The sequence below is a fragment of the Scyliorhinus torazame genome, chromosome 5, assembly GCF_047496885.1.
Source record: "Scyliorhinus torazame isolate Kashiwa2021f chromosome 5, sScyTor2.1, whole genome shotgun sequence".
In the NCBI taxonomy this organism is placed as follows: Eukaryota; Metazoa; Chordata; class Chondrichthyes; order Carcharhiniformes; family Scyliorhinidae; genus Scyliorhinus; species Scyliorhinus torazame.
Genome location: NC_092711.1, coordinates 172,965,675 through 172,992,898, shown reverse-complemented (window position 1 = coordinate 172,992,898; position 27,224 = coordinate 172,965,675). Strand labels below are relative to the sequence as shown.

The following is a 27,224-nucleotide window of genomic DNA, read 5'->3' as shown; positions in this document are numbered from 1 at the left end:
CAAACAATTCTCCTCCGAGATTCAAAGGCTGATGATACTCAGATTCCAAAGTATCGAGTGACTCTGTAAGACTGAGACGTGTCAATTAAGATTTGTCTGTAATTCCTCCTCTTGTAATATCTGTAAAAGGAGTTTACAAAAGTCAACACTCAGTCCAGGATAGAAATTCAGAACAGATAATTTCTCTGGAACATTCTTTCCTCTCTCATTCCCCAATACCTCAGCTCCACTACCACAAGACCATAAGACATAGGAGCAGAATTAGGCCACTCGGCCCATCGAGTCTGCTCCGCCATTCAATCATGGCTGATATTTTTCTCATCCCCGTTCTACTGCCTTCTCCCCATAACCCTTGACCCCCTTATTAATCAAGAACCTATCTATCTCTGTCTTGAAGACACTCAGTGATTTGGCCTCCACAGGCTTCTGCGGCAAAGAGTTCCACAGATTCACCACCCTCGGGCTGAAGAAATTCCTCCTCATCTCTGCTTTAAAGGATTGTTCCTTTAGTCTGAGATGGTGTCTTCTGGTTCTAGTTTTTTCTACAAGTGGAAACATCCTCTCCACGTCCACTCTATCCAGGCCTCGCAGTATCCTGTGAGTTTCAATAAGATACCCCCTCATCCTTCTAAACTCCAACAAAAACAGATCCAGAGTCCTCAACCGTTCCTCATACGACAAGCTCTTCATTCCAGGGATCCTTCTTGTGAACCTCCTCTGGACCCTTTCCAAGGTCAGCACATCCTTCCTTAGATACGGGTCCCCAAACTGCTCACAATACTCCAAATGGGGTCTGACCAGAGCCTGATACACCTATTGCCCATACCTAGTCTCCAGGGAGCGGACTCGGAGGGGCAGGGTATCGGAGCAGTGACTGTAGGAAGGATGAGCTAGCTGACCACTGCACCCTGGTACAGGAGGCCATTCAAGCGGGGAGAAGAAGTGGTCGTTGTCGGGGTTTCTATAATTAGGGGAACTGATAACATCCTTTGGAAGCAGGACCGAGAGTCCCACATGGTATGTTGCCTGCCCGGTGCCAGGGTGAGGGGCATCTCTAACCGGCTTGAAAGGACATTGGAGAGGGAGGATCCAGTTGTTGGGGTCCACGTTGGGACAAACAACATCAGCAAGACTCGGAAAGAGGACCTGTTTGGGGAATATCACGAACTAGGAACAAAATTAAAGAACAGGTTCCCAAGGGTTATAATCTCTGGATTATTCCCTGAGCCACGTGCAAATTGGCATTGGGATGAGAAAATTAGGTAAGTAAACACGTGGCTAAAGGACTGGTGCGGGAAAGAGGGGTTCAATTTCATGGGGCACTGGCATCAGTATTGGGACTGGAAGGATCTGTACAATTGGGACGGTCTCCACCTGAACCGATCTGGGACCAGTGTCCTCATGGAAAGGATAAATAGGGAGGTAGTCAGGAACCTAACGTCAGGAACTGCAGCTAATGACAAAGCAAGTAGCATCCTGGTTAACGCAAAAGTGAAAAGTAACAAACAAGCAAATAACAAAGAAGCAAATAACAAACAAGCAAATAACAAAGAAGCAGTGCTGAGGGAGCGGTCAGGGGGAACAGCCCGATTAAGGTTCTATAGACAAATGCACGGAGTGGAAGGAATAAACTAGACAAGCTGCAGGCGCAAATGCAAGTTGAAGATTATGATGTTGTCGCTATTACAGAGACTTGGCTGCAGGATGGTCAGGACTGGGAACTAAATATACCGGTTATAAAGTTTACAGGAGGGACAGAGAATATGGCAGAGGGGGTGGATCATCCTTACTGATCAGAAATACTATCACCTCAATGGTGAGGGAGGAAACAGTGAGGGAAAAACATCAAGTGGAGACAACAGGAGTGGAACTGAGGAAGAAAACAATCTCAAACTGTAATGGGTGTTGTGTATCGACCCCCTGGTGGCAGTTCTGAGGTGCTAGATTGTATAAAGGCAGAAATTTAGCAAGTGTGTAGCAAAGGCAGAGTAGTATTAATGGGGGGATTATAACTGACACACAGATTGGGAGAGGCAGACAAGCACCTGGCAGAAAGGGAGTGAATTTCTGGAATGCGTCCGAGATAGTTTCCTGCAGCAATATGTTCCAGATGTAACAAGGGGACAGGCAATATTAGATTTAGTTGTGAGTAAGGGCCAGCACAGTGGTGCAGCGGTTAGCACTGCTGCCTCACAAAGCCGAGGACCTGGGTTCGATCCTGCCCCAGGTCACTGACCGTGTGAAGTTTGCACATTCTCCCTGTTTCTGCCTGGGTCTCAAGATGTGCAGGGCAGGTCAATTGGCCACGCTAAATTGCCCCTTAATTGGGGGGGAAAAAAGAATTGGGTTACTCTAAATGTATTTGAAAAAAGATTTAATTATGAGTAATAACCCAAATTTAGTTGGTAGCCTAACTGTGCGCAAACATTTATCAAATAGTGATCACAACATGATTGAATTCAGTGTAGTGTTTGAAAGTGAAAAGCACATTACAGACAATAGAATTTTAGACTTGGGTAAGGCTGACGTTAACGGGATGAGACAGAGACTGTCCACGGTAAACTGGGGAGATCTGTTACTGGGTCAAACAACTGAGGATCAGTGGAGAATATTTAAAGAAACATTTAACGAGATACAGAGCAAGTATATACCCCTGAGAGGAAAAGGCTCCACTTCACAAAAAAAAAAAGCAGCCATGGACAAATAAGAGGTTAGGGACAGCTTAAAACTAAAAGAAAGGGCGCACAAAAATACAAGACACAGTACAGATCCGGACGAATAGGATAGGTACAAGGACCAGCAAAGGGTCACAAAGCAGCTTGTAAGAGCGACTAAAAGGGATTATGAAAGGAAACTTGCAAGGGACATCAATATCAATGAGAAGAATGTTTAGTTATATAAAGGGAAAGCGGGTGGTGAAGAACAATGTAGGCCCAGTAAAAGCTGGAAATGGAGATGTTGTCAGTGATAATGGGGGAATGGCAGACATGTTGAACAATTACTTTGCCTCAGTATTTACAGTTGAAAAGGAGGATAACTTTTCAGAAGTCACAAAATAATTAATAGTCGATAGAGGACAGGGACTTAATACAATTTATGTAAATATAGATTAGATTTATATTTATTGTCACGTGTACCGAGGTACAGTGAAAAGGATTGCTCTGCGTACAGTCCAGGCAGATCCTTCCATTTATGAAGAAACATAGGACGTATAATAAATACACAATGTAAAGACATAGACATAGTGTGAAGCATACAGAGTATAGTGCGAACAACAGGAGGGAAGATACAGAGAGAGATCAGTTCAGTCCATAAGAGGGTCATTCAGGAGTCTGGTAACAGCGGGGAAGAAGCTGTTTTTGAATCTGTTAGTGCGTGTTCTCAAACTTTTGTATCTTCTGCCCAATGGAAGAGGTTGGAAGAGAGAATAACCCAGGTGGGAGGGGTCTTTGATTATGCTGCCCGCTTTCCCAAGGCAGCTATAGTATCACTCACAAGGAAATTAATGGAACCAAAGATTGACAAATCCCCAGGACCTGACGGTTTCCATCCGAGGGTGTTAAAGGAAGTTGGGGATGTTAAGAAAAATGCGAAAGATGTCATTTGAAACGAGAAGGTCTGATGATAAAACCCAAGGAACATGAGAAAAAGCAAAGTAACAGAAAAGATCCTAGAAATGTAAATGTAATGAAATGCTAAAAAATGATATAGCAGAAGGCCCTCGAAGGGTCAACTGCAGACAAATATTCTTTGGAATGCAGACGGCCATTATCACACAGGCCTCGAGATAACCAAGCAGCTCATGCTGTAACCTGATATCTTTAGTTCAAGTCGGAGAAAGTTTTATAAAAGTTAAGTTTTAAGTTACATAAAGGGAATGAGTTTAATACCCTTCAATAGAAGTTAATTAGTTTAGCAAGCAATTGATTGGAATTGCCAAAATCTTAAGTTTGAATTACTTGAAATAACATTTATTTGTGAATGATAGAAACGTAATGACACCAGTTAAAAGTGGAAATCTGGAGAGAAGAGTTGATTTTAATACAGGACAATTCACCGCAGCTCACTGCTTCTTTTCAAAAAAGCAATCAATAGCTTGTTGTAAAATTGTAAAAAGGGAAGAATATAACTTGAAACATTTAGGAATACAAGAAAATACAATGCTTAAAAAAGATAAGGGATTGAAAGGCTGGAATGCCACAGAATAATTAGCAGGACGCCTCCCTGCCAGTGAGCTGACAAACCAAGGTCAAGCTTAACAGGAAGGCACTCTCATGTTCGACATTACGGAAACTAGATGTGGAATCATATGGACAGAAAGGGTATTGCGTTAAGGAGCAGAAGAAAATACTTAAAAATAATGTCATGTAATCAGCAAGGCTGTTGGAAGGGTGATATATATCCTGAATAGCTCTCAGCCAGGCACTCACTCTCAGCTTGCAGGGTGATTTCGGTACATGGGACTGACAGAATACGAAAGCCGAGCAGAACCGCAAAATAACCGGGAGAAAACCAACAGATAAAGAAGAGAGATTGTCAAGGAGGCCCAGGAAGGTCTGATCAGCCAACCAGGAGAATCCAGAAGCAAGATCTTTTTACTTTTCTGTAAAGACAGTGATTTTATCTTGTAAAAGAAAAAATAATAATAAAATAATTTAAAGTTTTAACCTGAAACAGTGGTTTTTACAAAGTCACATTTACTTACTTAGCAACGCGGGACCAAGATCGATGCTACTAAGTGGTAAGTCGATAAAATTCTTCTCTAAAGATATGGGTTATGCCGGGGGATAACTTGAAACACTAGTTTGACCCGAATAGCACCCACCTAAGTCTGCAGAGGAGTCAGGGAGTGAGAATCCCTGTTCACCATTAAGAATATCTTGACCCTTTTTTGGTACAGGGGGAATTCTAAGAATACTGGTGAGTTTTTTACTTCAGGGAGCACATTGTAGATGCCCTAACAAGAATCTCCCAGAGTTCCCTAGATTCAGGAGTAGTCCCTCTGGATTGGAAAACTGCACTTGTCACTTTTTAATGAGGGGGAAAGGGGGAAACCCGGGAATTACAGACTAGTTCGCCGAACATCTGGGGTGGGGAAATTGCTGGAGTTTATAATCAGGGATGGGGGTAACTGAACACCTTAAAACATTTCAGTCCATCAGGGAGAGCCAGCAGGGATTTGTGAAGGGAAGATCATGCCTGATAATCTGACTGAATTCTTTGCAGAGGTGACAAAGGTAGTGGACAGGGGAATGTCTATGGATGTCATGGACTTCCCCATTGGATGGGTAAATTGGGGTAGGTTTGGACGGGAGAGCGGTGATGGGGAGTGTGCCCTTTGTTTCTCTTTGTTTGTTGCTGGTCGGGAGGGTTGAGGGGAAGGGACGGACTGGAATAGTGAGAAGTCAGAGGCCTTGGGCAGGGACCGCCATGCGAGCTGGGCAGGCTAGTTAATGGGAGTGAAGTTGGGGGTTGCCAGGAGGAAGGCATGGGGGAGGGGTGGAGAGATATTGGGTTGGTTCTTTGTTTGCTTGTGAGAGTGGGGAAGGGGGGTGGTTGGTGTGGCAAAGGGAGAGATGACGGTGAACATCTGAGGGCGGGCCTGAAGGGGCGCATGCTGGGGGCTGGCTTAAATGGGGATCTGGCTGTTCGGCAGGGGAGGGGAGCGGGGCCCCCCTCCCTGGCCAGCTGGTCATGTGGAACGTGCGAGGGTTGAATGGGCCGGTTAAACGATCGCGTGTTTTTGGTCATTGGAGCCTGAAGGCGGACGTTGTGCTCTTGCAGCAGATGCAGCTGAAGTTTGGGGATCAGACGAATGGGTGGGGCAGGGGTTCCACTCGGGGTTAGACATGAAGACGATGGAGTGGCAGTGTTGGGTTATAAGAGAGTGGCTTTTGAGGTGGGGGAGCATTGTGGCCGATCCGAGGGATGGGGGTAGCTCTGGGATGGTCAGTGGGAAGCTGGAGGAGATGCCAATGGTCCTGGTGAATGTTTAAGCCCCAAATTGGGACAACGTGGATGTTGGAGAGGATCCCGGACCTGGACACGCATCGGCTGATTATGGGGGTGATTTCAATACAGTCCTAGATCCGAGTATGGATCGGATGCGTCCTAAGTTGTTGAGGGTGTTGGTGGTGGCGATAGAGTTCAGGGGTTCATGGGCGCATTGTTTGCAGGAAGGGGGGGGGGGGGGGATACCCATGGAGGTTTGGGAGGCCGAGGGCGAAGGACGTCTTGTACTTCACCCATATGCACGGGGCGTATTCGCGGATCAACAGTTTTGTTATGGACAAGGTGCTGCTGCCGGACATATTGGGTTGGTTCTTGGTTTGGTTGTGAGAGTGGGGAAGGGGGGGTCGGAGGTGGCCGACTCGGAGTACTCGGCCATTGTGTTTTTCGACCACGCGCCCCATTGGGTGGATTTGAGGGTGGGGGGCCTAACGGCTGCAGTTGGGGGGGTTGGATGTGGGGCTACTGGAGGATGAGTGAGTGGGTAATGGCTGCTATGTCGAGTTGAACGATATGGAGGAGGTCCCAGCCACCACGCTGTGGGATGCACTTAAGGCTGTAGTTAGGGAGGAATCCGGGAGGATAGGGAGAGGGTTCCCACCTCTCCCTCCCTTTCAGTCATTGAGTTCCAGATTCCAACAAACCTCTGGGGAAAAGCTTTTCCTCACATCTCCTCTGAACCTCCTGATCATTACCTTAAATCTGTGTCCCTAGTTATTGATTCCTCCACGAAGGAAAAGAGCAGCTTCGTAGCCACCCTATCTATGTCTCTCAGACTTTTAGACACCTCTATCAGGTCCCCTGTCAGCCTTCTCTGCTCCAGGGAAAACAATCCCAGTCTCTCTTCATAGCTGAAACACTCCAGCCCAGGCAACGTCCTAGTGAATCGCCTCTGCACCCTCACCAGTGTAATCACTTCCTTCCTATAGTGTGGTGAGCAGAACTGCACAGTACTCCAGCTGGAGTTTAACCAGCATTTTATACAGCTCTAGCATAACCTCCCTGCTCTGATATTCAATGCCTCGGTTAATAAAGGCAATATTCCCATTGGCCTTAACCAGCTTATCCACCTGCCCTGCTGCCTTCAGAGATCTGTGGATATGCACACCAAGTCACTTTGCTCTTCTGTACTTCATAGGGTCCGACCATTCATTGTATATTCCCTTGCCTAGTTAGTCCAACCAAAATGCACAACGTCACACTTTTCTTGCTTAAATTCCATTTGCCACTCTTCTGTACATCTTTTTAAAAATAAATTTAGAGTACCCAATTATTCTTTTTACAATTAAGGGGCAATTTAACGTGGCCAGTCCACCTACCCTGCACATCAGTTGGGTTGTGAGGGTGAGACCCACGCAGACACGGGGAGAAAGTTAAAACTCTACACGGACAGTGACCAGGGCCGGAATTGAACCTGGGTCCTCCGCGCGGGAGGTGCCAGTGCTAACCATTGCACCGTCCTGCTGCCCCCTCTTCTGCCCATCTAGCCAGCCTATCCATATTGTCCTGTAATCTAAGGCCTTGTTCCTCACCATTTACCACACCACCAATTTTTGTGTCATCTGTGAACTTCCTAATCTACCTCCTACATTCACATCCAGATCATTAATGTGTACTACAAAGAAGTGACCCAGCACTGATCCCTGCAGAATACCACTGGACACAGGCTTCCAGGCACAAAAACAACCTTCAAATATCACCCTCTGCCTCCAACCACTAAGCCAGTTTTGGATCCAGTTTGCCAAATTGCCCTGGATCCCATGGACTCTTACCTTCTGCATCAGCCTCCCATGTGAGTTTGTCTAAAGCCTTACTAAAGTCCATGTAGACTACATGAACCGCACTACCTACATCTACACACCTAGTCACTTTCTCAAAAAATTCAATCACATTTGTGAGACATGCTCTCCCTTGTTTAATCTTTGCCTCTCTAAGTGGAGATTAATTCTGTCCCTCAGAATGTTTTCCAGCAGTTTCCCTGGCAGTGAAGTTAGACTCACTGGCTTGTAATTTCCTGGTTTGTCCCTACTTGCCTTCTTGAATAATGGCACCACATTAGCTGTCTTCCAGTCTTCAGACACCTCTCCTGTGGCCAGAGAAGATTTGAAAATGTTTGTCAGAGACTCTGCAATCTCCTTCTTTGCCTTCCACAGCAGCCTGGGATACATCTCATGTGGCTCTGGGTATTTATCCACTTTCAGACCTGGTGAAACTGTTCATACCTTCTCCCTCTCAATGTCAAGTTGTTCAAGCAAATCACCATGTGCCTCCGTGATTTCTATACCTACATCATCCTTCTCCGTAGTGAAAACAGATATGAAGTATACATTTAAAACCTCACCTGTATCTTCCACTTCCATGCACACATTGACTCATTGGTCCGTACTCTTACCCTGGTCAACCTCCTGCCCCAAATATACTTAGAAAACATTGTTGGATTTTCCTTTATTTTACCCGACAGTGCTTTTCCAAGCTCCCTCTTTGCTCCTAATTCCTTTCTTAAGTAATCCTTTGCACTTTCCATGTTCCTCTAAGACTTCCGCTTTGAACCCTCGGTATCTGTGATAAGACTCACCTTTAATTCTTTATCCAACCCTAGATATCCCTTACATCCAGGGTTCCCTGGACTTATTGCTCCCACCCTTCCCTATCATGGGAACATAGAATTTACATTGCAGGAGGCCATTTGGCACATCGAGTCTGCAACATCCCTTGGAAAGAGCACCCCACTGAGGCCCACACCTCCCCTCTATCCACATAAACCCCACCTAACCTTTTTGGACACTAAGGGCAAATTAGCATGGCCAATCCACCTAACCTGCACATCTTTGGACTGTGGTAGGAAACACGAGCACCTGGAGGATACCCACGCAGACACAGGGAGAACGTGCAAACTCCACACAGACAGTGACCCAAGCCGGGAATATAACCTGGGACCCTGGAGCTGTGAAACAACAGTGCCAACCACTGTGCTACCGTGTCGCCATGTGCATTGTCTATTTCCTTTTTGGCTGAATCCCACTGCTCTGATGTTGATTTTTCTACAAGTGGCTGCTCTCCGGTAATTTTGTACAGATAATGTCTTATTTTTTTAAAATTTGCCCTCCCCATTCTGTAACGTATGAGACCCCAACCTCAAATTCAGAAGTTTCAATTTTATTGTAAGAAGTCTTACAACACAAGGATTGTTTTGAATCAGCTTGCAAAATCCTATCAACTGTCCTGGCTTGAGACAATTCACACCTCTTTAACCTGTGATTATCCCTCTCTCCAGTTGCTCTGTTTGGACCTGTGAAGACTTAATTACCTGCAAAGACTCGCATTCAAAGTACCGTCTTGCATCATTGACTTTGTCGATATATATGTTTCTGGATAAAAGCAACGAACTGCGGATGCTGGAATCTGAAACAAAAGAGAAAATGCTGGATAATCTCAGCATGTCTGGCAGCATTTGTGGGGAGAGAAAAGAACTAACGTATTGAGCCCAATGACTCTTCGTCAAAGCTTTTCTCTCCCAACAGATGGTGCCAGACCTGCTGAGATTTTTCAGCATTTTCTCTTTCGTTATATGTTTCTGGAACCTACCTCTGCATTCACCCGAGAAAGGAGCAGTGCTCCGAAAGCTAGTGATTTGAAACAAACCTGTTGGATTTTAACCTGGTGTTGTAGGGCTTCTTACTGTGCTCACCCCAGTCCAACACCGGCATCTCCACATCAAATTTATTGGCTTGATCCTCCTGGGCTTTCCATGAACAAATTCAATTTATCCATTTCAAGTTGACTATGTTGTTAGTCAGTTCCCCAATACTTTGGGGTGTGTGAGCTGCATTGTTATCCTCCTGTTTTTATAGAATCTAACCCTCTTTCCCCACTCACTGTGTGAACATGGTGACTGGTTGTTGAATTGCTGACATTTCATCTGGAGGCTGTGCTCCCTCAGATATCCTGTTCTGAATGAATTCCCAATGTCTGGTTGTATTTCTGCGGCAATATCTCTTGTTCTCTGGGCCCATTTCCCGCCAGTTTTTCTGCTGCTTTCATTGTTTGAAAAATGGTGAAAAGAAAATAAATAAAAATATTTACATTTGCGGGTGTCTGGCGGGAGGTGCGCGGCTTCCCTTCCGACAGGGAGTCAGGGAGCCGCTTCAGCTCTTTCCGTGCAGCCTGGTCAAGCTGCCGAGAGCCTCGGGACTCACTGCTCGGTGTCGCCGGTCGGTGCTGCGGGTCTGACGGGGGAACAACCCAGTCAGTGACCTTCCCATCCTATCCTCCTCTCCTCTCTCTCTCTCTCCTCCTCCTCCTCCTCTCCCTCCCCCCCCCCGGCGCGGCCCGGGACTGCGCATGTGCGGAGGGCTCACACCCCCCCTGACCTTCCTGCTGACGTTTGAACCAATGAAAAGAATTGGAGGACCGGAAGGACTTTGGTCCTCCAGCCAATCAGATCGCGGACTTTGGGCAAATGAGACCAAATTCAGACACAGACTAAAACCTCCTCCTGACTCCAACTGGGAGTAAAACACTTTCTTTTCTCCCCTTCCCATTTCTTTTCTCATTCTCACCTTCAATTGGTCACTTGCAGCAACTGAAGGGAATGGAAGTGAATCCAGGGAGGGTGCAGACTCTGGAAAGATTGGCCATGATCTCTCTCTCTCTCTCTTAAAGACATTGACATCCTTTGCTCCCTCAGCTTGACACGGGGAGAAAGTGCAGACGCCGCACAGACAGTGGGACCAGGCTTTTGGGCCGAACCCCTGGGTGGTTCCAATGTGCTTGGCCCGGCGGTCGCCTAAAAGGTCCCCTGTCCCCGACCCACACTTGGGCTGATGTGTTTATGTCACAAAGGCCCCTGGATTAAGGGGGTAGCTCTGCCTCCTTCATCCAGGTAGATTGTACGAGGGTCAGGCCTGAGGGAATGAGTTGCAGATCTATTGGCCTCCTGTAGGGTTAGAACCTGGGAAAACGATGCTGAGGTAGAGGGACCAATTATCTCATCGAATGGTTGAGCAGGCTTGATGGGCCAAATGCAGCTCCTATTTGTTCTGTCTTCAAGCGCATGATAGCATAGTAATTAGCACTGTTGCTTCACAGCTCCAGAGTCCCAGGTTTGATTCCCGCTTGCGTCACTGGCTGTGCGGAGTCTGCACATTCTCCCTGTGTCTGCGTGGGTTTCCTCCAGGTGCTCCGGTTTCCTCCCACAAGTCCTGAAAGACATGCTGTTAGGTGAAATGAAAAATGAAATGAAAATTGCTTGTCACAAGTAGGCTTCAAATTAAGTTACTGTGAAAAGCACCTAGTCGCCACATTCCAGCACCTGTTCAGAGAGGCTGGTATGGGAATTGAACCCGCGCTGCTGGCCTTATTCGGCTTTACAAGCCAGCTCTTTAGCCCACTGTGCTAAACCAGCCCCTCAGTAATTTGGACATTCTGAATTCTCTCTCTGTCTATCCGAACAGGCGCCGGAATGTGGCGACTCAGGGCTTTTCACAGTTATTTCATTGCAATGTTAATGTAAGCCTACTTGTGGCAATAAAGATTATTATTATAAAGCAATGAGCATGGATCTGTCAAACAGCCTGAATCAGCACCTTCAGGAGAATTGGGAGGGTGAATATTAGATACAGGGAATGGAGGGAGTGTGTGTGGGATGGAGATTTACAGCTTTTGGGGAATGAGAGAGGGAAGAATGTTCCATGGAAACTAGAACTGTCTGTTCTGAGTTTCTATCCTGCCCTGACAAGTGATGTATTTTGTAAATTGTTTTTGCAGGATTTTAGAAAAGGAGGGATTACAGACAGAAATCCCAAACATCATATCTTGATCTGACAGTCACTTGATTCTTTGGGTCACACACACCCGAGTGAGAGTGTTCCAGAGCACTGATTGTGGAAAAAGCTTCAACCAGTTACAGAGCTTCACAGTGGGGAGGGACTGTACACATGTTCTCTGTACGAGTAAGGCTTCAATTGTCTAACCTGGAGAGACACGAGGAGACCCGAAACATGGAGAAACAGTGGAAATGCCGGGACTGTGGGAAGGGATTCAAAGCCCCATCTGCACTGGAAGCTCATTGGTGCATTCACACTGGGAGAGGCCATTCAGCTGCTCTTTGTGGGGGAAGTTTCAGTCAATCATTCACCCTGCAGACACACCAGAGGGTTCACACTGGGGAGAGGCCATTGAACTGCTCTCAGTGTGGGAAGAGATTCAATCAATCAGCCAGCCTGACGTCCCACCGGCGAATTCACACGGAGGAGAAGCCGTTCACCTGCTCTCAGTGTGGGAAGGGATTCAGACATTTATACACCCTGCGGAGACATCAGCCAGTTCACCCCGGGGAGTGAGCATTCACCTGCACTCAATGTGGGAAGGGATTCTGTGTTTCCTTGTACCTGCTGAGACACCAACAAGGTCACAAGTGATTACAGGGGTTGGATTCTGCCGTTATTGTTGCTACTCTCAATTACACCCAGAACAGCATTGTGTTCATTCTGTCAGTTGGTCAATGGGGAGGGTCGGAGGGTTTCGTTCTGCTGGACTGGCCGGTCTCACGACTTTGCCTCCAGTGGGCTGATGCTCTTTGAGCTTTGTGGCAAATACTTGGCTTCAAATTTCACAAGGATCACAGAGTGAAAGGGTGTTTGGAAGGTAGATGACAGATAGTTCCTGTTTCTGTTTGGAACCCCAAAGAATGCAGGTTTAGATGAAGATAGGCTTTGGTGGTTACATGGTTCTGTCTCAGAAGGAAACTGTCAAGCGATGAGGGGCAAGTTGTCTGCAGTTGATTAGGAACTTACAATAAAATGTGTAATGATACAATCGCACTTAAGGAATTATCACATATTTACATAAAATATAGATTCCTTTAAGAAACAAAAATCCAACAGGAAAAGTGACGCAACCGTGGCTAACAAGAAAAATTAAAGATTCCATTAGGTCAAAGGAAAGAGGCTCATTAATCGATTACAGATTTATTGCTTCACTGATTTATTGGTACCTTGAAGAATCAATGCAGTATAATTCTTTAAATTCAGTATACATACAGACAGAAAATGGAATATCCACAAGGCAAAGTCATTGTTTCAGATAAAAATATGAGAATTGGACTTCCGGGTGCGGCGATGACCAGCTAAGTCGCACGTTTCGGCAGCTCCCGGTGGAACGGACTTTTGGGCTCTTAATAGGAGCCCCAACGGCAATTTTAACGGCTAAAAACACTGTGCGGTAAACTAGAAGGGAATCCCCCCTGGACACGGATGGAAAAAGGAGAGGAAAGTGGCCGGATTGTGGTGGATCCTCTACAGCAGCGGCCAGGAAAGCAGGCACAAAGCAAGATGGCGTCGGAAGGAGGCAGTTTAACATGGGGCCCTGACCAACAAGAGTTCCTGCGGCGTTGCGTGGAAGAACTTAAAAAGGAGATGAAGAAGGAGCTGTTGGCCCCGATATTACAGGCGATTGAAGGGCTAAAGGAGGAGCAAAAGACCCAGGAGCAGGAGCTTCGGGTCGTGAAGGCAAAGGCTGCTGAGAATGAGGTGGAAATACAGGGCCTGGTGGTGAAGACAGAGACGCACGAGGCACAACACAAAAGGTGTGTGGAAAGGCTGGAGGTGCTGGAGAATAATGCGAGGAGGAAGAATTTAAGGATTCTTGGTCTTCCCGAAGGTGCAGAAGGGGCGGACGTCGGGGCATATGTGAGCACGATGCTGCACTCGTTAATGGGATCGGAGGCCCCGACAGGCCCGTTGGAGGTGGAGGGAGCCTATCGAGTTATGGCGCGAAGACCGAGGGCTGGAGAAATTCCTCGAGACATAGTGGTGAGATTTCTCCAATATAAGGACAGAGAGATGGTCCTCAGATGGGCAAAGAAAACTCGGAGCAGTAGTTGGGAGAACGCGGTGATCCGCGTATATCAAGATTGGAGTGCGGAGGTGGCGAGAAGGTGGGCAAGCTTTAATCGGGCCAAGGCGGTGCTGCACAAAAGGAAGGTTAAATTTGGGATGCTGCAGCCGGCAAGACTGTGGGTCACACATCAAGGGAAACACCACAACTTTGAAACGGCAGAAGAAGCGTGGACATTTATTGTCGAGGTGAAACTGGAATAAGCGGGCTAGAAAAAGAACGTTTGGGTCAAAGTGGTGGGGTGATTATGTGGGATGAAGGGGGGAAAAAGGGGGAAGAGATGATTTCCCAAGTTGTTAATCCTGCGACCCTGTAACCTTTCCCTCTTCCCCATGTCGTGGGGGAGGGGGGAGGGAGGATGAGGAGTTGGGGAGGGAGGATGAGGAGCTGGGGGCGCCGGCCATTGGGGGCGGGGCCAAATGGGAAGTGCGGGCTTTGTTCCCGCGCTATGGTAATCATGGCGGGAACAGGGAAGCAGGAAGGAGGGGGCCTCGCACAGTGGGTGCCAAGGTCACGGAGGGAAGCCGAGGTTGGCCAGAGTTTGCTGACTTCACGGAGCAACATGGGGGGTGCAATTACGCTAGTGAGGGATCTAGCGGGGGGGGGGGGGGGGTAACTGGGTTGCTGCTGCTGGGGAGAAGGGGGAGCTGGTATGGGGTGGGGTGGTTGGGGTGGATGGGCACCGTTGGGGGGAGATACGGCTACGTGGGAACCGGTTGAGGAGCTGGATTGAAAAAGGAGATGGCTAGTGGTCAAAGGGGGGGGGTAAAGAGCCCCCCAACCCGGCTGATCACGTGGAATGTGAGAGAGCTGAACGGGCCGATAAAGAGGGCACGGGTACTCGCACACCTAAAGAAACTTAAGGCAGATGTGGTTATGCTGCAGGAGACGCATCTGAAACTGATAGACCAGGTCAGACTACGCAAAGGATGGGTGGGACAGGTGTTTCATTCGGGGCTAGACGCAAAAAACAGGGAGGTGGCTATACTAGTGGGGAAGCGGGTAATGTTTGAGGCAAAGACCATAGTGGTGGATAGTGGGGGCAGATACGTGATGGTGAGTGGCAAATTGCAAGGGGAGGCGGTGGTCTTAGTGAACGTATATGCCCTGAACTGGGATGATGCCAACTTTATGAGGCGTATGTTAGGACGTATCCCGGACCTAGAGGTGGGGAAGTTGGTAATGGGTGGAGATTTTAATACGGTGCTGGACCCAGGGCTGGACAGATCGAGGTCCAGGACCGGAAGGAGGCCGGCTGCAGCTAGGGTGCTCAAGGACTTTATGGAGCAGATGGGAGGAGTAGACCCCTGGAGATTTAGTAGACCTAGGAGTAAGGAGTTTTCGTTTTTCTCCTATGTCCACAAAGTTTATTCACGGATAGACTTTTTTGTTTTGGGAAGGGCACTGATCCCGAAGGTGACGGGGACGGAGTACACGGCTATAGCTATCTCGGATCACGCTCCACATTGGGTGGACCTGGAGATAGGGGAGGAAAAAGAACAGCATCCACCCTGGAGAATGGACCTGGGATTATTGGCAGACGAGGGGGTGTGTTTAAGGGTGAGGGGGTGTATTGAAAGGTACTTGGAACTCAATGATAATGGGGAGGTTCAGGTGGGAATGGTCTGGGAGGCGCTGAAGGCAGTGGTTAGAGGGGAGCTGATATCTATTAGGGCACATAAAGGAAAGCAGGAGGGTAGGGAAAGGGAGCGGTTGTTGAAAGAACTTCTGAGGGTGGACAGACAATATGCGGAGGCACCGGAGGAGGGACTGTACAGGGAAAGGCAAAGGCTACATGTAGAATTTGACTTGTTGACTACGGGTAATGCAGAGGCACAATGGAGGAAGGCACAGGGTGTACAGTACGAATATGGGGAGAAGGCGAGCAGGTTGCTGGCCCACCAACTGAGGAAAAGGGGAGCAGCGAGGGAGATAGGGGGGGTGAGAGATGAGGATGGAGCGGGGAGCGGAGAGAGTGAATGGAGTGTTCAAGGCATTTTATGAAAGATTATATGAAACTCAGCCCCCGGATGGGAAGGAGAGAATGATGTGCTTTCTGGATCAGCTGGAATTTCCTAAGGTGGAGGAGCAGGATAGGGCGGGACTGGGAGCACAGGTTGAGACGGAGGAAGTAGTGAAAGGGATTGGGAGCATGCAGGCGGGGAAGGCCCCGGGACCAGACGGATTCCCTGTGGAATTCTATAGGAAATATATGGACTTGCTGGCCCCGCTACTGATGAGAACCTTTAATGAGGCTAGGGAAAGGGGGCAGCTGCCCCCGACTATGTCAGAGGCAACGATATCGCTCCTCCTAAAGAAGGAAAAAGACCCGCTGCAATGCGGGTCCTATAGGCCCATTTCCCTCCTTAATGTGGACGCTAAGATTCTGCCCAAGGTAATGGCAACGAGGATAGAGGATTGTGTCCCGGGGGTGGTTCATGAGGACCAAACTGGGTTTGTGAAGGGGAGACAGCTGAATACAAATATACGGAGGCTGCTAGGGGTAATGATGATGCCCCCACCAGAGGGGGAAGCGGAGATAGTGGTGGCGATGGATGCTGAGAAAGCATTTGATAGAGTGGAGTGGGATTATTTGTGGGAGGTGCTGAGGAGATTTGGCTTTGGAGATGGGTATATCAGATGGGTACAGTTGCTGTATAGGGCCCCGATGGCGAGCGTGGTCATGGATGGACGGGGGTTTGATTATTTTCGGCTCCATAGAGGGACGAGGCAGGGATGTCCTCTGTCCCCGTTATTGTTTGCACTGGCGATTGAGCCCCTGGCCATAGCATTGAGGGGTTCCAGGAAGTGGAGGGGAGTACTCAGGGGAGGAGAAGAACACCGGGTATCTCTGCATGCGGATGATTTGTTGTTATATGTGGCGGACCCGGCGGAGGGGATGCCAGAGATAATGCGGATACTTGGGGAGTTTGGGGATTTTTCAGGGTATAAATTGAACATGAGGAAAAGTGAGTTGTTTGTGGTGCATCCAGGGGAGCAGAGCAGAGAAATAGAGGATTTACCGTTGAGGAAGGAAACAAGGGACTTCCGGTACTTGGGGATCCAGATAGCCAAGAATTGGGGTACATTACATAGGCTTAATTTAACGCGGTTGGTGGAACAGATGGAGGAGGACTTTAAGAGATGGGACATGGTGTCCCTGTCACTGGCAGGTAGGGTGCAGGCGGTTAAAATGGTGGTCCTCCTGAGATTCCTTTTTGTGTTTCAGTGCCTCCCGGTGGTGGTCACGAAGGCTTTTTTCAAAAGAATCGAGAAGAGTATTATGAGTTTTCTGTGGGCCGGGAAGACCCCGAGAGTGAGGTTTTTGCAGCGTAGTAGGGACAGGGGGGGGGGGCTGGCACTACCGAGCCTAAGTGAGTACTACTGGGCCGCCAATATTTCAATGGTGTGTAAGTGGATGGGAGAAGGGGAGGGAGCGGCGTGGAAGAGATTGGAGAGCGCGTCCTGCAGGGGGACTAGCCTACAAGCAATGGTGACGGCACCGTTGCCGTTCTCACCGAAGAAATACACCACAAGCCCGGTGGTGGTGGCTACATTGAAAATTTGGGGGCAGTGGAGACGGCATAGGGGAAAGACAGGAGCTTCGGTGCGGTCCCCGATAAGAAATAACCATCGGTTTGTTCCGGGGAGAATGGATGGGGGATTTGGAGCATGGCAAAGAGCAGGGGTAGCACAATGGAGAGATCTGTTCATGGATGGGACGTTTGCGAGTCTGGGAGCGCTGACAGAAAAATATGGGTTGCCCCAAGGGAATGCATTTCGGTATATGCAACTGAGGGCTTTTGCGAGGCAACAGGTGAGGGAATTCCCGCAGCTCCCGACGCAGGAGATGCAGGATAGAGTGATCTCAGAGACATGGGTGGGGGATGGTAAGGTGTCGGACATATATAGGGAAATGAGGGACGAGGGGGAGATCATGGTAGATGAGCTGAAAGGGAAATGGGAAGAAGAGCTGGGGGAGGAGATTGAGGAGGGGCTGTGGGCTGATGCCCTACGTAGGGTAAACTCGTCGTCCTCGTGTGCCAGGCTAAGCCTGATACAATTTAAGGTTTTTCACAGGGCGCATATGACTGGAGCACGGCTCAGTAAATTTTTTGTGGTAGAGGATAGGTGTGGGAGATGCTCGAGAAGCCCAGCGAATCACACTCACATGTTCTGGTCATGCCCGGCACTACAGGGGTTCTGCGTGGGGGTGGCAAAGGTGCTTTCGAAGGTGGTGGGGGTCCGGGTCGAGCCAGGCTGGGGGTTGGCTATATTCGGGGTTGCAGAAGAGCCGGGAGTGCAGGAGGCGAGAGAGGCTGATGTTTTGGCCTTTGCGTCCCTAGTAGCCCGGCGCAGGATATTGTTAATGTGGAAGGAAGCCAAACCCCCGGGTGTGGAGACCTGGATAAACGACATGGCAGGGTTTATAAAGTTAGAACGGATTAAGTTCGTATTAAGGGGTTCGGCTCAAGAGTTCACCAGGCGGTGGCAACCGTTCGTCGACTACCTCACAGAAAGATAGAGGGAATGGAAAAGAAGAAGACAACAGCAGCAACCCAAGGCGGGGGGGGGGGGGGGAGAGAGAGAGGAACCGGACGGGCTCTCAGGGATGCTATTGTATATGTATAGACATTTGTTATAGGTAAAGTATATTGGACTGTTGGATTGTATCTTTGGAGAGTATCTATTTTTGACAAGGCAGTTGCCATTTAGTTTTGTTTTTGTTTCTGTTTATATATTATTTATTTATTTGTTTAAAACTGGCCACTGTTATTTATATTGCTTTATTGTTGTGTAAAAGAAACACTACGTACTGTTATGTTTGGCCAAAAAATCTTGAATAAAATATATTTTTTTTAAAAAATGAGAATTGCAGTACAGCAACTTGCAGGGCAGCACGGTAGCACAAGTGATTAGCACTGTGGCTTCACAGCGCCAGGGTCCCAGGTTCGATTCCCCGCTGGGTCACTGTCTGTGCGGAGTTTGCACGTTCTCCCCGTGTCCGCGTGGGTTTCCTCCGGGTGCTCCGGTTTCCTCCCACAGTCCAAAGACGTGCAGGTTAGGTGGATTGGCCATGCTAAATTACCCGTAGTGTCCATAAGGGTTGGGTTGGGAGGGGTTATTGGGTTGCGGGGATAAGGTGGAAGTGAGGGATTAATGTGGGTCGGTGCAGACTCGATGGGCCGAATGGCCTCCTTCTGCACTGTATGTTATATGTAATCTATGTAAACTTAATATGTGTACGAATCTAACACTGTTTCAAGAAAAGTTGCATAAAAGCCCTCGTAATGAATAAACCGTTGTTCTATAAATACATCTAGTAATGAAAAAGTTTTGCAGCCTTAACAGAAACATTCACAAAATGTAGCAAAGCCTTAGCAACAAGCAAGGGTAATGCAGAACACCTTGGGGGCGATTCTCCAATATTGGGCCCAAGAGTTCGCGCCATCATAAATGCCGTCGCAAACCGGGCCCGGTTACGTACGATTCTGGCCCCCATAGGGGCCAGCACGGCGCTCGAGCAGTTCACGCTGCTCCAGCCTCCTTTCGCGGTGCCGAATGGGCGCCGCGCCAACCCACGCATGCGCAGTTGGGCCAGCTCAATCCTGCGCATGCGCAGTTGGGCCGCGCCATCCTGTGCATGCGCGGGGGACTTCTTTAGCGCGCCGCCCCCGACTCAAGATGGAGTCGGTGTTCAGGGGCCGGCCGCACCAGAAAGTAGGCCCGGGGAGGGATTTGAAGAGGAGGCAAACCCATCCACCCACTCCAGGTTCAGTCCTGGATGTGATTGACAGCAGGAATAACAGCAGAATCCAACCCGTCATCACTTGTGAACCCTTTGGTGTCTCAGCATGTTGGACGACTGAGTGAATCCCTCCCCACAGTGAGAGCAGGTGAATGGCTTGTTTCCAGTGTAAACTCGCTGGTGTCTCCGCAATGTGGATGATGTTTGAAACCACTTTGTGCAGTGAGAGCAGCTGAACGGTCTCTCCTCAGTGTGAATGCGCTGGTGGGACATCAGTACCCTAGAGCTTGTAATCCCACTCCCATAGTCAGAGCATTTCAAGGGTCTCTCATTGGTGTGGGTGACATTGTGGCTCAGCAAGTGATGACCGAGTGAATCTTTTCCCAGTCGGAGAGGTGAACGGGCTCTCCCCGGTGTGACCTCGCTCGTGTTTCATCAGGTTGGATGAGGATCTAAAGCTCTTTGTGCAGTGAGAGCAGCTGAACGGTCTCTCCTCAGTGTGAACGCGCTGGTGGGACATCAGTAGCTGTGAGCTTTTGAAACCCTTCCTGCAGTCAGAGTATTTAAAGGGCCTGCTCTTGGTGTGAGTGACATTGTGTTTCAGCAGGCTGGATAATTGAGTGAATCCCATATCACACACAGTGCAGATGAACGGCCTCTCTCCAGTGTGAACTCTCTGGTGTGTCTGCAGGCTGGATAACCGAGTGAATTCCTTCCCACAGTCAGAGCAGGTGAATGGTCTCTCTCCAGTGTGAACTCGTTCGTGTCTCCGCAGGTTGCCAATTTGCGTGAATTCCTTTTCACACTGAGAGCAGGTGAATGGCCTCTCTCCAGTGTGAACTCGTTCGTGTGTCCGCAGGTTGCCAATGTCAGTGAATCCCTTTTCACACTGAGAGCAGGTGAAAGGCTTCTCTCCAGTGTGAACTCGCTGGTGTCCCTGCAGGCTGGATAACCGAGTGAATCCCTTCCCACAGTCAGAGCAGGTGAATGGTCTCTCTCCAGTGTGAACTCGTTCGTGTCTCCGCAGGTTGCCAATTTGCGTGAATTCCTTTTCACACTGAGAGCAGGTGAAAGGCTTCTCTCCAGTGTGAACTCGCTGGTGTCCCTGCAGGCTGGATAACTGAGTGAATCCCTTCCCACAGTCAGAGCAGGTGAACGGCCTCTCCCCAGTGTGAACTCGTTCATGTATCCACAGGTGGCCAATGTGAGTGTATCTCTTTTCACACTGAGAGCAGGTGAAAGGCCTCTCTCCAGTGTGAACTCGTTCGTGTTTCCGCAGGCTGCCAATGTCAGTGAATCCCTTTTCACACTGAGAGCAGGTGAATGGCCTCTCCCCGGTGTGAACTCGTTCGTGTCTCCGCTGGCTGCCAATGTCAGTGAATCCCTTTTCACACTGAGGGCAGGTGAAAGGCCTCTCTCCAGTGTGAATTCGCTGGTGTCCCTGCAGGCAGGATAACCGAGTGAATCCCTTCCCACAGTCAGAGCAGGTGAACGGCCTCTCCCCAGTGTGAACTTGTTCATGTCTCCGCAGGTTGCCAATGTCAGTGAATCCCTTTTCACACTGAGAGCAGGTGAAAGACCTCTCTCCAGTGTGAGCTCGTTCATGTCTCCGCAGGTTGCCAATGTTAGTGAATCCCTTTTCACACTGAATGCAGGTGAAAGGCCTCTCTCCAGTGTGACTGCGTTGATGCCTTTCCAGCTCGCACGGGGCTCTGAATCCCTTCCCACAATCCTCACATTTCCATGGTTTCCCCATGGTCCGGGTGATCTTGCGTCTCACCGCGTTGGACGATCAGTTGAAGCCTCGTCCACACACAGAACACCTATACAGTCTCTCCCTGCTCTGAATGGTGAAGTATTTTTACAGGCTGTGTCACTGGTTAATGCTCTTTCCACAGTCAGTGCTCTGTAACAGTCTCACACGGGTGTGTGTGTGTGTCTCAGTGCTTTTCCAGACGCACTGATGTTTAAAATCTCTTGAAAAAGACAGAATAGACAAACATTTCTCCTTCTAGATTCAAAGGCCGATGATCCCAAGAATTGAGTGACTCAGTCAGTTCTTGATGTGATATTTAGTTTGAGATATCGGCCTCAAACTCCTCTCGTTCGAACTTCCTGCAAACAGATTTTACAATAGTAATCATTGTCAGTACAGGATAGAAATTCAGAACAGACAATTCTAGTTTCTATCGAACATTCTTTCCTCTCTCTTTCCCTGAAATGCTCTAAATCTCAATCTCACACTCTCCCTCCATTCTCACTCTGCTGTATCTAATATTCACCCTCCCAATTCTCCTGAAGGTGCTGATTCAGGCTGATTGACAGATCCAAGCTCACTGCTTCCTGTCCTGGACACAGAGACCTGAAAATCGTCATGCCGGCTGCCAGACAGATATATGTCTATATTACTGGATGAAAAATGTGTGTAATATACAGACTGTATTCACTTACTTTCCCTCCCAGTTTTCGTGAAGCTGCTGATCAACAAATCGAAACTCACTAAAACCTGTACAAGAGTAGAGAATCTCCATATAAGTACATTTACTGATTAGAGATAGTGAAATTCGGAGGAAGAATTTTATTCAGTCATGGAGTGGTCATGACAGGGAACTCACTGCCCACAAGGATTGTGGAAGTCGAGATGATCAATAATTTAAAATAAAATAGGATAGTTACTTGAAGAAAAAAAACCTGCAGGTGAACAGGGATATCGAGGGGGAATGGGACTGACTGGATTGCTGTACAGAGAGTCAGCATTGACTTGAGTTACCAAATGGATTCTGTCAGTGCTGCAATGACTGTATGACTGGAAATATATAATGTAGGTACAGTACTATTTACAAAAGTAGAAATAATACCTGTATTGTATTACAGAACCATCAGTAATAGCTACAATACATACCATATAACAACACTCGACATATCTCTGTCCAATATTAAATTTTTAAAAATTAATTTACGGGATGTGGACAATGCTGGTCAGGCCAGCATTTATTGCCCATCCCCAGTTGCCCTTCCGAAGTAGTGTTGAGCTGCCTTCTTGAACTGCTGCAGTCCTTGAGGTGTAGGTACATCCCCTGTGCTGGGTTTTTTTCCATTTGTTTTTTTATAAATTTAGGATACCCAATTAATTTTTTACAATTAAGGGGCAATTTAGTGTGGCGAATCTACCTACCCTGCACATCTTTGGGTTGTGGGGGCGAAACGCAAACAAACACGGGGAGTGTGTGCCAACTCCACGCGGACAGTGACCCAGAGCCGAGAATGAGCCTGGGACCTCGGAGCCGTGAAGCAGCAGCGCTAACCACTGCTCCACCATGCTGCCCTACATCCCCTGTGCTGTTAGGGAGGGAATTCCAGGATGTTGCCCCAGGGGCAGTGAAGGAATGGCAATATATTTCCAAGTCAATGTGGTGAGTAACTTGTAGAACTTCCAGGTGGTGGGCTTCCCAGGTTTCTGCTGCTCTTGTCCTTCTAGATGGTAATGGTTGTGTGTTTGGAAGGTGCTGTCTGAGGAGTCTTTATGAGTTACTGCAGTGTATCCTGTAAATGGTATACACGACTGCTACTGTTTGTCGGTGGTGGAAGGTTTGAATGTTTGTGGAAGGCGATGCAATCAATCAGGCTGCTTTGTCTGGATAGAGTCCGGCTTCTTGCGTGTTGTTGGAGCTGCACTCATCCAGCAAAGTGGAGTGTATTCCATTACACTCCTGACTTGTGCTTGTAGATGTCTGGTAGACAGGCTTTGGGGCATCAGGAGGCATGTTACTCGCCGTAGGATTCCCAGCCCTTGATCTGCCTTGGTAGCTACAGTATTAATATGGCTAGTCCAGTCCAGTTTCTGATCAATGGTAACCCCCAGGATGTTGGTTGAGCCAAGGCTGTAATGAGGTCAGCAGCTGAGAGACCCTGGCAGAACCCAAACTGAGCGAGCTGGAGCAGGTTATTGCAGAATAAGTGCCACTTGATAGGACCTTTGATGACTCCTTCCATTACTTTGCTGATGGTGGAGAGTGTTCCGACAGGGAAGTAATTGGCTGGGTTGGATTTGGCCTGTTTACTGACCCCTTAAATGTCAGCCATCTTCTGGGGAAACCAGCCCTTTAATTGTGAACATTAGGAAAGAGACCATCCTTTTAGCCAGACAAATAAATGTGTCAAGCTGAGGGGGCAAAGGATGTCAATGTCTTGAAGAGAGAGAGAGAGAGAGACATGGGCCAAGCTTTGCAGAGTCTGCACCCTCCCTGGATTCACTTCCTTTCCCTTCAGTTGCTGCAAGTGACCAATTGAAGGTCAGAATGAGAAAAGAAATGGAAAGGGGGAGGAAATAAAGTGTTTTACTCACAGATGTTGGAGTCAGGAGTCTGTGGGCAGCTCAAACTTATTCAGGGTTGGAGGAACAGCTTTGCTCGGCAGAAACCGCCATGTGCAGCTTTCGCATCGAGACAATGGGGGAGCTTTGATTGGCGGAGAGGCAGAGTCTTTCCGGTCCTCCAAGTCTTCCCATTGGTCAACACCTGAGAGGTAAGGTCAGGGGAAGTGAGCTCTCCGACGCATGCGCAGCATTCCCTCTCCCTGAGACATGCGCAGTCCCGGGTCAAGGAAGGGGCGATCACCGACGGCCGGAACTATCAGCCGGTTGCTGGAAACCGTCTCGAGGATGTGTTGGGGGAGACGGAACAGAGGGTGGGGGCGGCGCTCGCGTGTCCGCGCGCCGGCGTGTGCGCACTAATGCAGTGACGTCACCGCGGAGCGAATGGATTCCTATTGGCTGATTTAGAGGATGAATTCCTTTGTGATGTCACAATGTGGAGGTTAAACAATGGGTTTCAGACTAAAACTTCCTCCTCTGGGCAACATCTGGGAGCAAATCAATGCCCCCCCCCCTTTCATAAGTTCATACGATATAAGAACAGAATTCGGCCATTTGGCCCATCGAGTCTGCTCTGCCATTTGGTCATCGCTGATCTCATCCTGGCCTTATCTCCACCGTCCTGAGAGTTCTTCAGAACCCTTCAACCCGATTAAAAATCTAACTTCTCCCTAAATTTACTCATTGTCCCAGCTCCACCGCACTCTGGGGTAGTGAATTCCACAGATTCACAGCCCTTGGGAGAAGCAGCTTCTCCTCAACACTGTTTTGAATAGGGCAGCCCTGTGGCCCAGTGGTTAGCACTGTGGCCCAGTGGTTAGCACTGCTGCCTACGGCGCTGAGGATCTGGGTTCGATCCCGGCCCTGGGTCAATGTCTGTGTGGAATTTGCACTTACTCCCTGTGTCTGCGTAGGTTTCACCCCCACAACCCAAAGATGTGCAGAGTAGGTGGATTGGTCACACTAAATTGCCCCTTAATTGAAGAAAAAAATAATTGGGTATGCTTAAAAAAAAATTTTTTTTTAATTAAAACTTTTGAATTTGCTACCGCTTATCGTAAGACTATTACCTCTCGTTCTGGAATGCCCCACAAGAGGCAGCAGCCGCTCCAAGTCTACTTTATCTTTCCATTTCTTTCCTCATTCTGAGGGGACATTGGTGACTTGCAGCAGCTGAAGAGAAAGGAAGTGAATCCAGTCTGTATGTTCCACACATTTTGAGTTCAGTAATATAGACATATTTCTGTCTGGCAGTCTGCATGGAGATTTTCAGGCCTCTCCAAGACGGGCAGCAGGGATCTGTCAGTCAGCCTGAATCAGCACCTTTAGAGAATTAGGAGGATGCATATTACAGCAGAGTGAGAATGGAGGGAGAGTGTGTTGGATGGAAACTAGAATTGCCTGTTCTCAATTTCCATTTGTAAATTCCTTTTACAGGATATTAGATGAAGATTTGCAGAAAAAAACCTGACGCCACTTCAGGATTTGGAGGAGTCACTTGGTTTACCGGGACCTGAATATCATCAAGAGAACCATCACTGCAAAATACACTTCTGGGGTTAAGGATTGCCAGTCAGGCAAAGGAACAGAATGGAAGTAAACACAGGAACGAAGAATCACATTGGGCTGGTTCCAGGAGAATTGAGTTACAACTTCAGCGACGTAACCATGGAGTGTGATTTTTGATTGTCTTAAAAGTAAAAGGGCTACATTCTATTTGTAGTTTAAGGGATACGTTCCCTATAAAAATAGTGTTTAGGCATTGTTGCTTCTAGTTTGTTGCAGTAAAGTCATAAAACCTGAAGTTTTTGTCTTATGACTCATTAATTTGTTCACTGGGTTTAGAATTTATCTTTTAAAATTCCTGATCTTTTCAGAGATCTTACACAGTTGGTTTTGAGTCACAAGTTTCAACTTCCCATTTAAGCCTCAGGCAACTTGCTGTCTCTCTCTTTAGTAATGGGAGATGAGGAAATGGCTGAGGAACTGAACAGGTTTTTTGGGTTGGCCTTCACAGTGGAAGACACAAATAACATGCCAGTGACTGATGGAAATGAGGCTATGACAGGTGAGGACCTTGAGAGGATTGTTATCACCAAGGAGATAGTGATGGGCAAGCTAATGGGGCTAAAGGTAGACAAGTCTCCTGGACCTGATGGAATGCATCCCAGGGTGCTAAAAGAGATGGCTAGGGAAATTGCAAATGCACTAGTGATAATTTACCAAAATTCACTAGACTCTGGGGTGGTCCCGGCAGATTGGAAATTAGCAAACGTGACACCACTGTTTAAAAAAGGAGGTAGGCAGAAAGCGGGTAATTGTAGGCCAGTGAGCTTAACTTCGGTAGTAGGGAAGATGCTGAAATCTATCATCAAGGAAGAAATAGCGAGGCATCTGGATGGAAATTGTCCCATTGTACAGACGCAGCATGGGTTCATAAAGGGCAGGTCGTGCCTAACTAATTTAGTGGAATTTTTTGAGGACATTAACAGTGCGGTAGATAATGGGGAGCCAATAGATGTGGTATATCTGGATTTCCAGAAAGCCTTTGACAAGGTGCCACACAAAAGGTTGTTGCATAAGATAAAGATGCATGGCATTAAGGGGAAAGTAGTAGCATGGTTAGAGGATTGGTTAATTAATAGAAAGCAAAGAATGGGGATTAATGGGTGTTTCTCTGGTTGGCAATCAGTAGCTAGTGGTGTCTCTCAGGGATCAATGTTGGGCCCACAACTGTTCACAATTTACAGAGATGATTTGGAGTTGGGGACCAAGGGCAATATGTCCAAGTTTGCAGACGACACTAAGATAAGTGGTAAAGCAAAAAGTGCAGAGGATACTGGAAGTCTGCAGAGGGAATTGGATAGGCTAAGTGAATGGGCTAGGGTCTGGCAGATGGAATACAATGTTGACAAATGTGAGGTTATCCATTTTGTTAGGAATAACAGCAAAAGGGATTATTATTTAAATGATAAAATATTATAACATGCTGCTGTGCAGAGAGACCTGGGTGTGCTAGTGCATGAGTCGCAAAAAGTTGGTTTTCAGGTGCAACAGGTGATTAAGAAGGCAAATGGAATACTCATTGGAATTTAGAAGGATGAGGGGGGATCTTATAGAAACATATAAGATTATGAAGGGAATAGATAGGATAGATGCGGGCAGGTTGTTTCCACTGGCGGGTGAAAGCAGAACTAG

The 27,224-nt window shown here is 47.9% G+C and overlaps 1 protein-coding gene and 2 long non-coding RNA genes across 3 annotated transcripts in view; 2 read left to right on the top strand and 1 right to left on the bottom strand.

Annotated features, from left to right (window-relative positions):
* The window catches only part of LOC140418045 (uncharacterized), a 78,306-nt gene extending 54,232 nt beyond the window's left edge, over positions 1 to 24,074 (bottom strand). Inside the window, exons 1-2 of the mRNA XM_072501472.1 lie at positions 24,000 to 24,074; positions 19,992 to 21,769 (exon numbers count right to left, since the gene is read on the bottom strand). Of these exons, the coding sequence (XP_072357573.1) occupies positions 19,992 to 21,410 (1,419 nt within the window). The 5' untranslated portion in view covers positions 21,411 to 21,769; positions 24,000 to 24,074. The remainder of the gene's footprint in view (positions 1 to 19,991; positions 21,770 to 23,999) is intronic.
* LOC140422371 (uncharacterized) lies at positions 655 to 4,665 on the top strand. The gene is made up of 2 exons (XR_011947418.1): positions 655 to 1,262; positions 4,437 to 4,665. It is a non-coding gene; the product is annotated as an uncharacterized lncRNA (long non-coding RNA).
* A 132-nt stretch (positions 24,075 to 24,206) lies between the features above and the next one.
* LOC140422346 (uncharacterized) lies at positions 24,207 to 25,830 on the top strand. The gene is made up of 2 exons (XR_011947389.1): positions 24,207 to 24,340; positions 25,464 to 25,830. It is a non-coding gene; the product is annotated as an uncharacterized lncRNA (long non-coding RNA).
* The last annotated feature ends 1,394 nt before the right edge of the window (positions 25,831 to 27,224 follow it).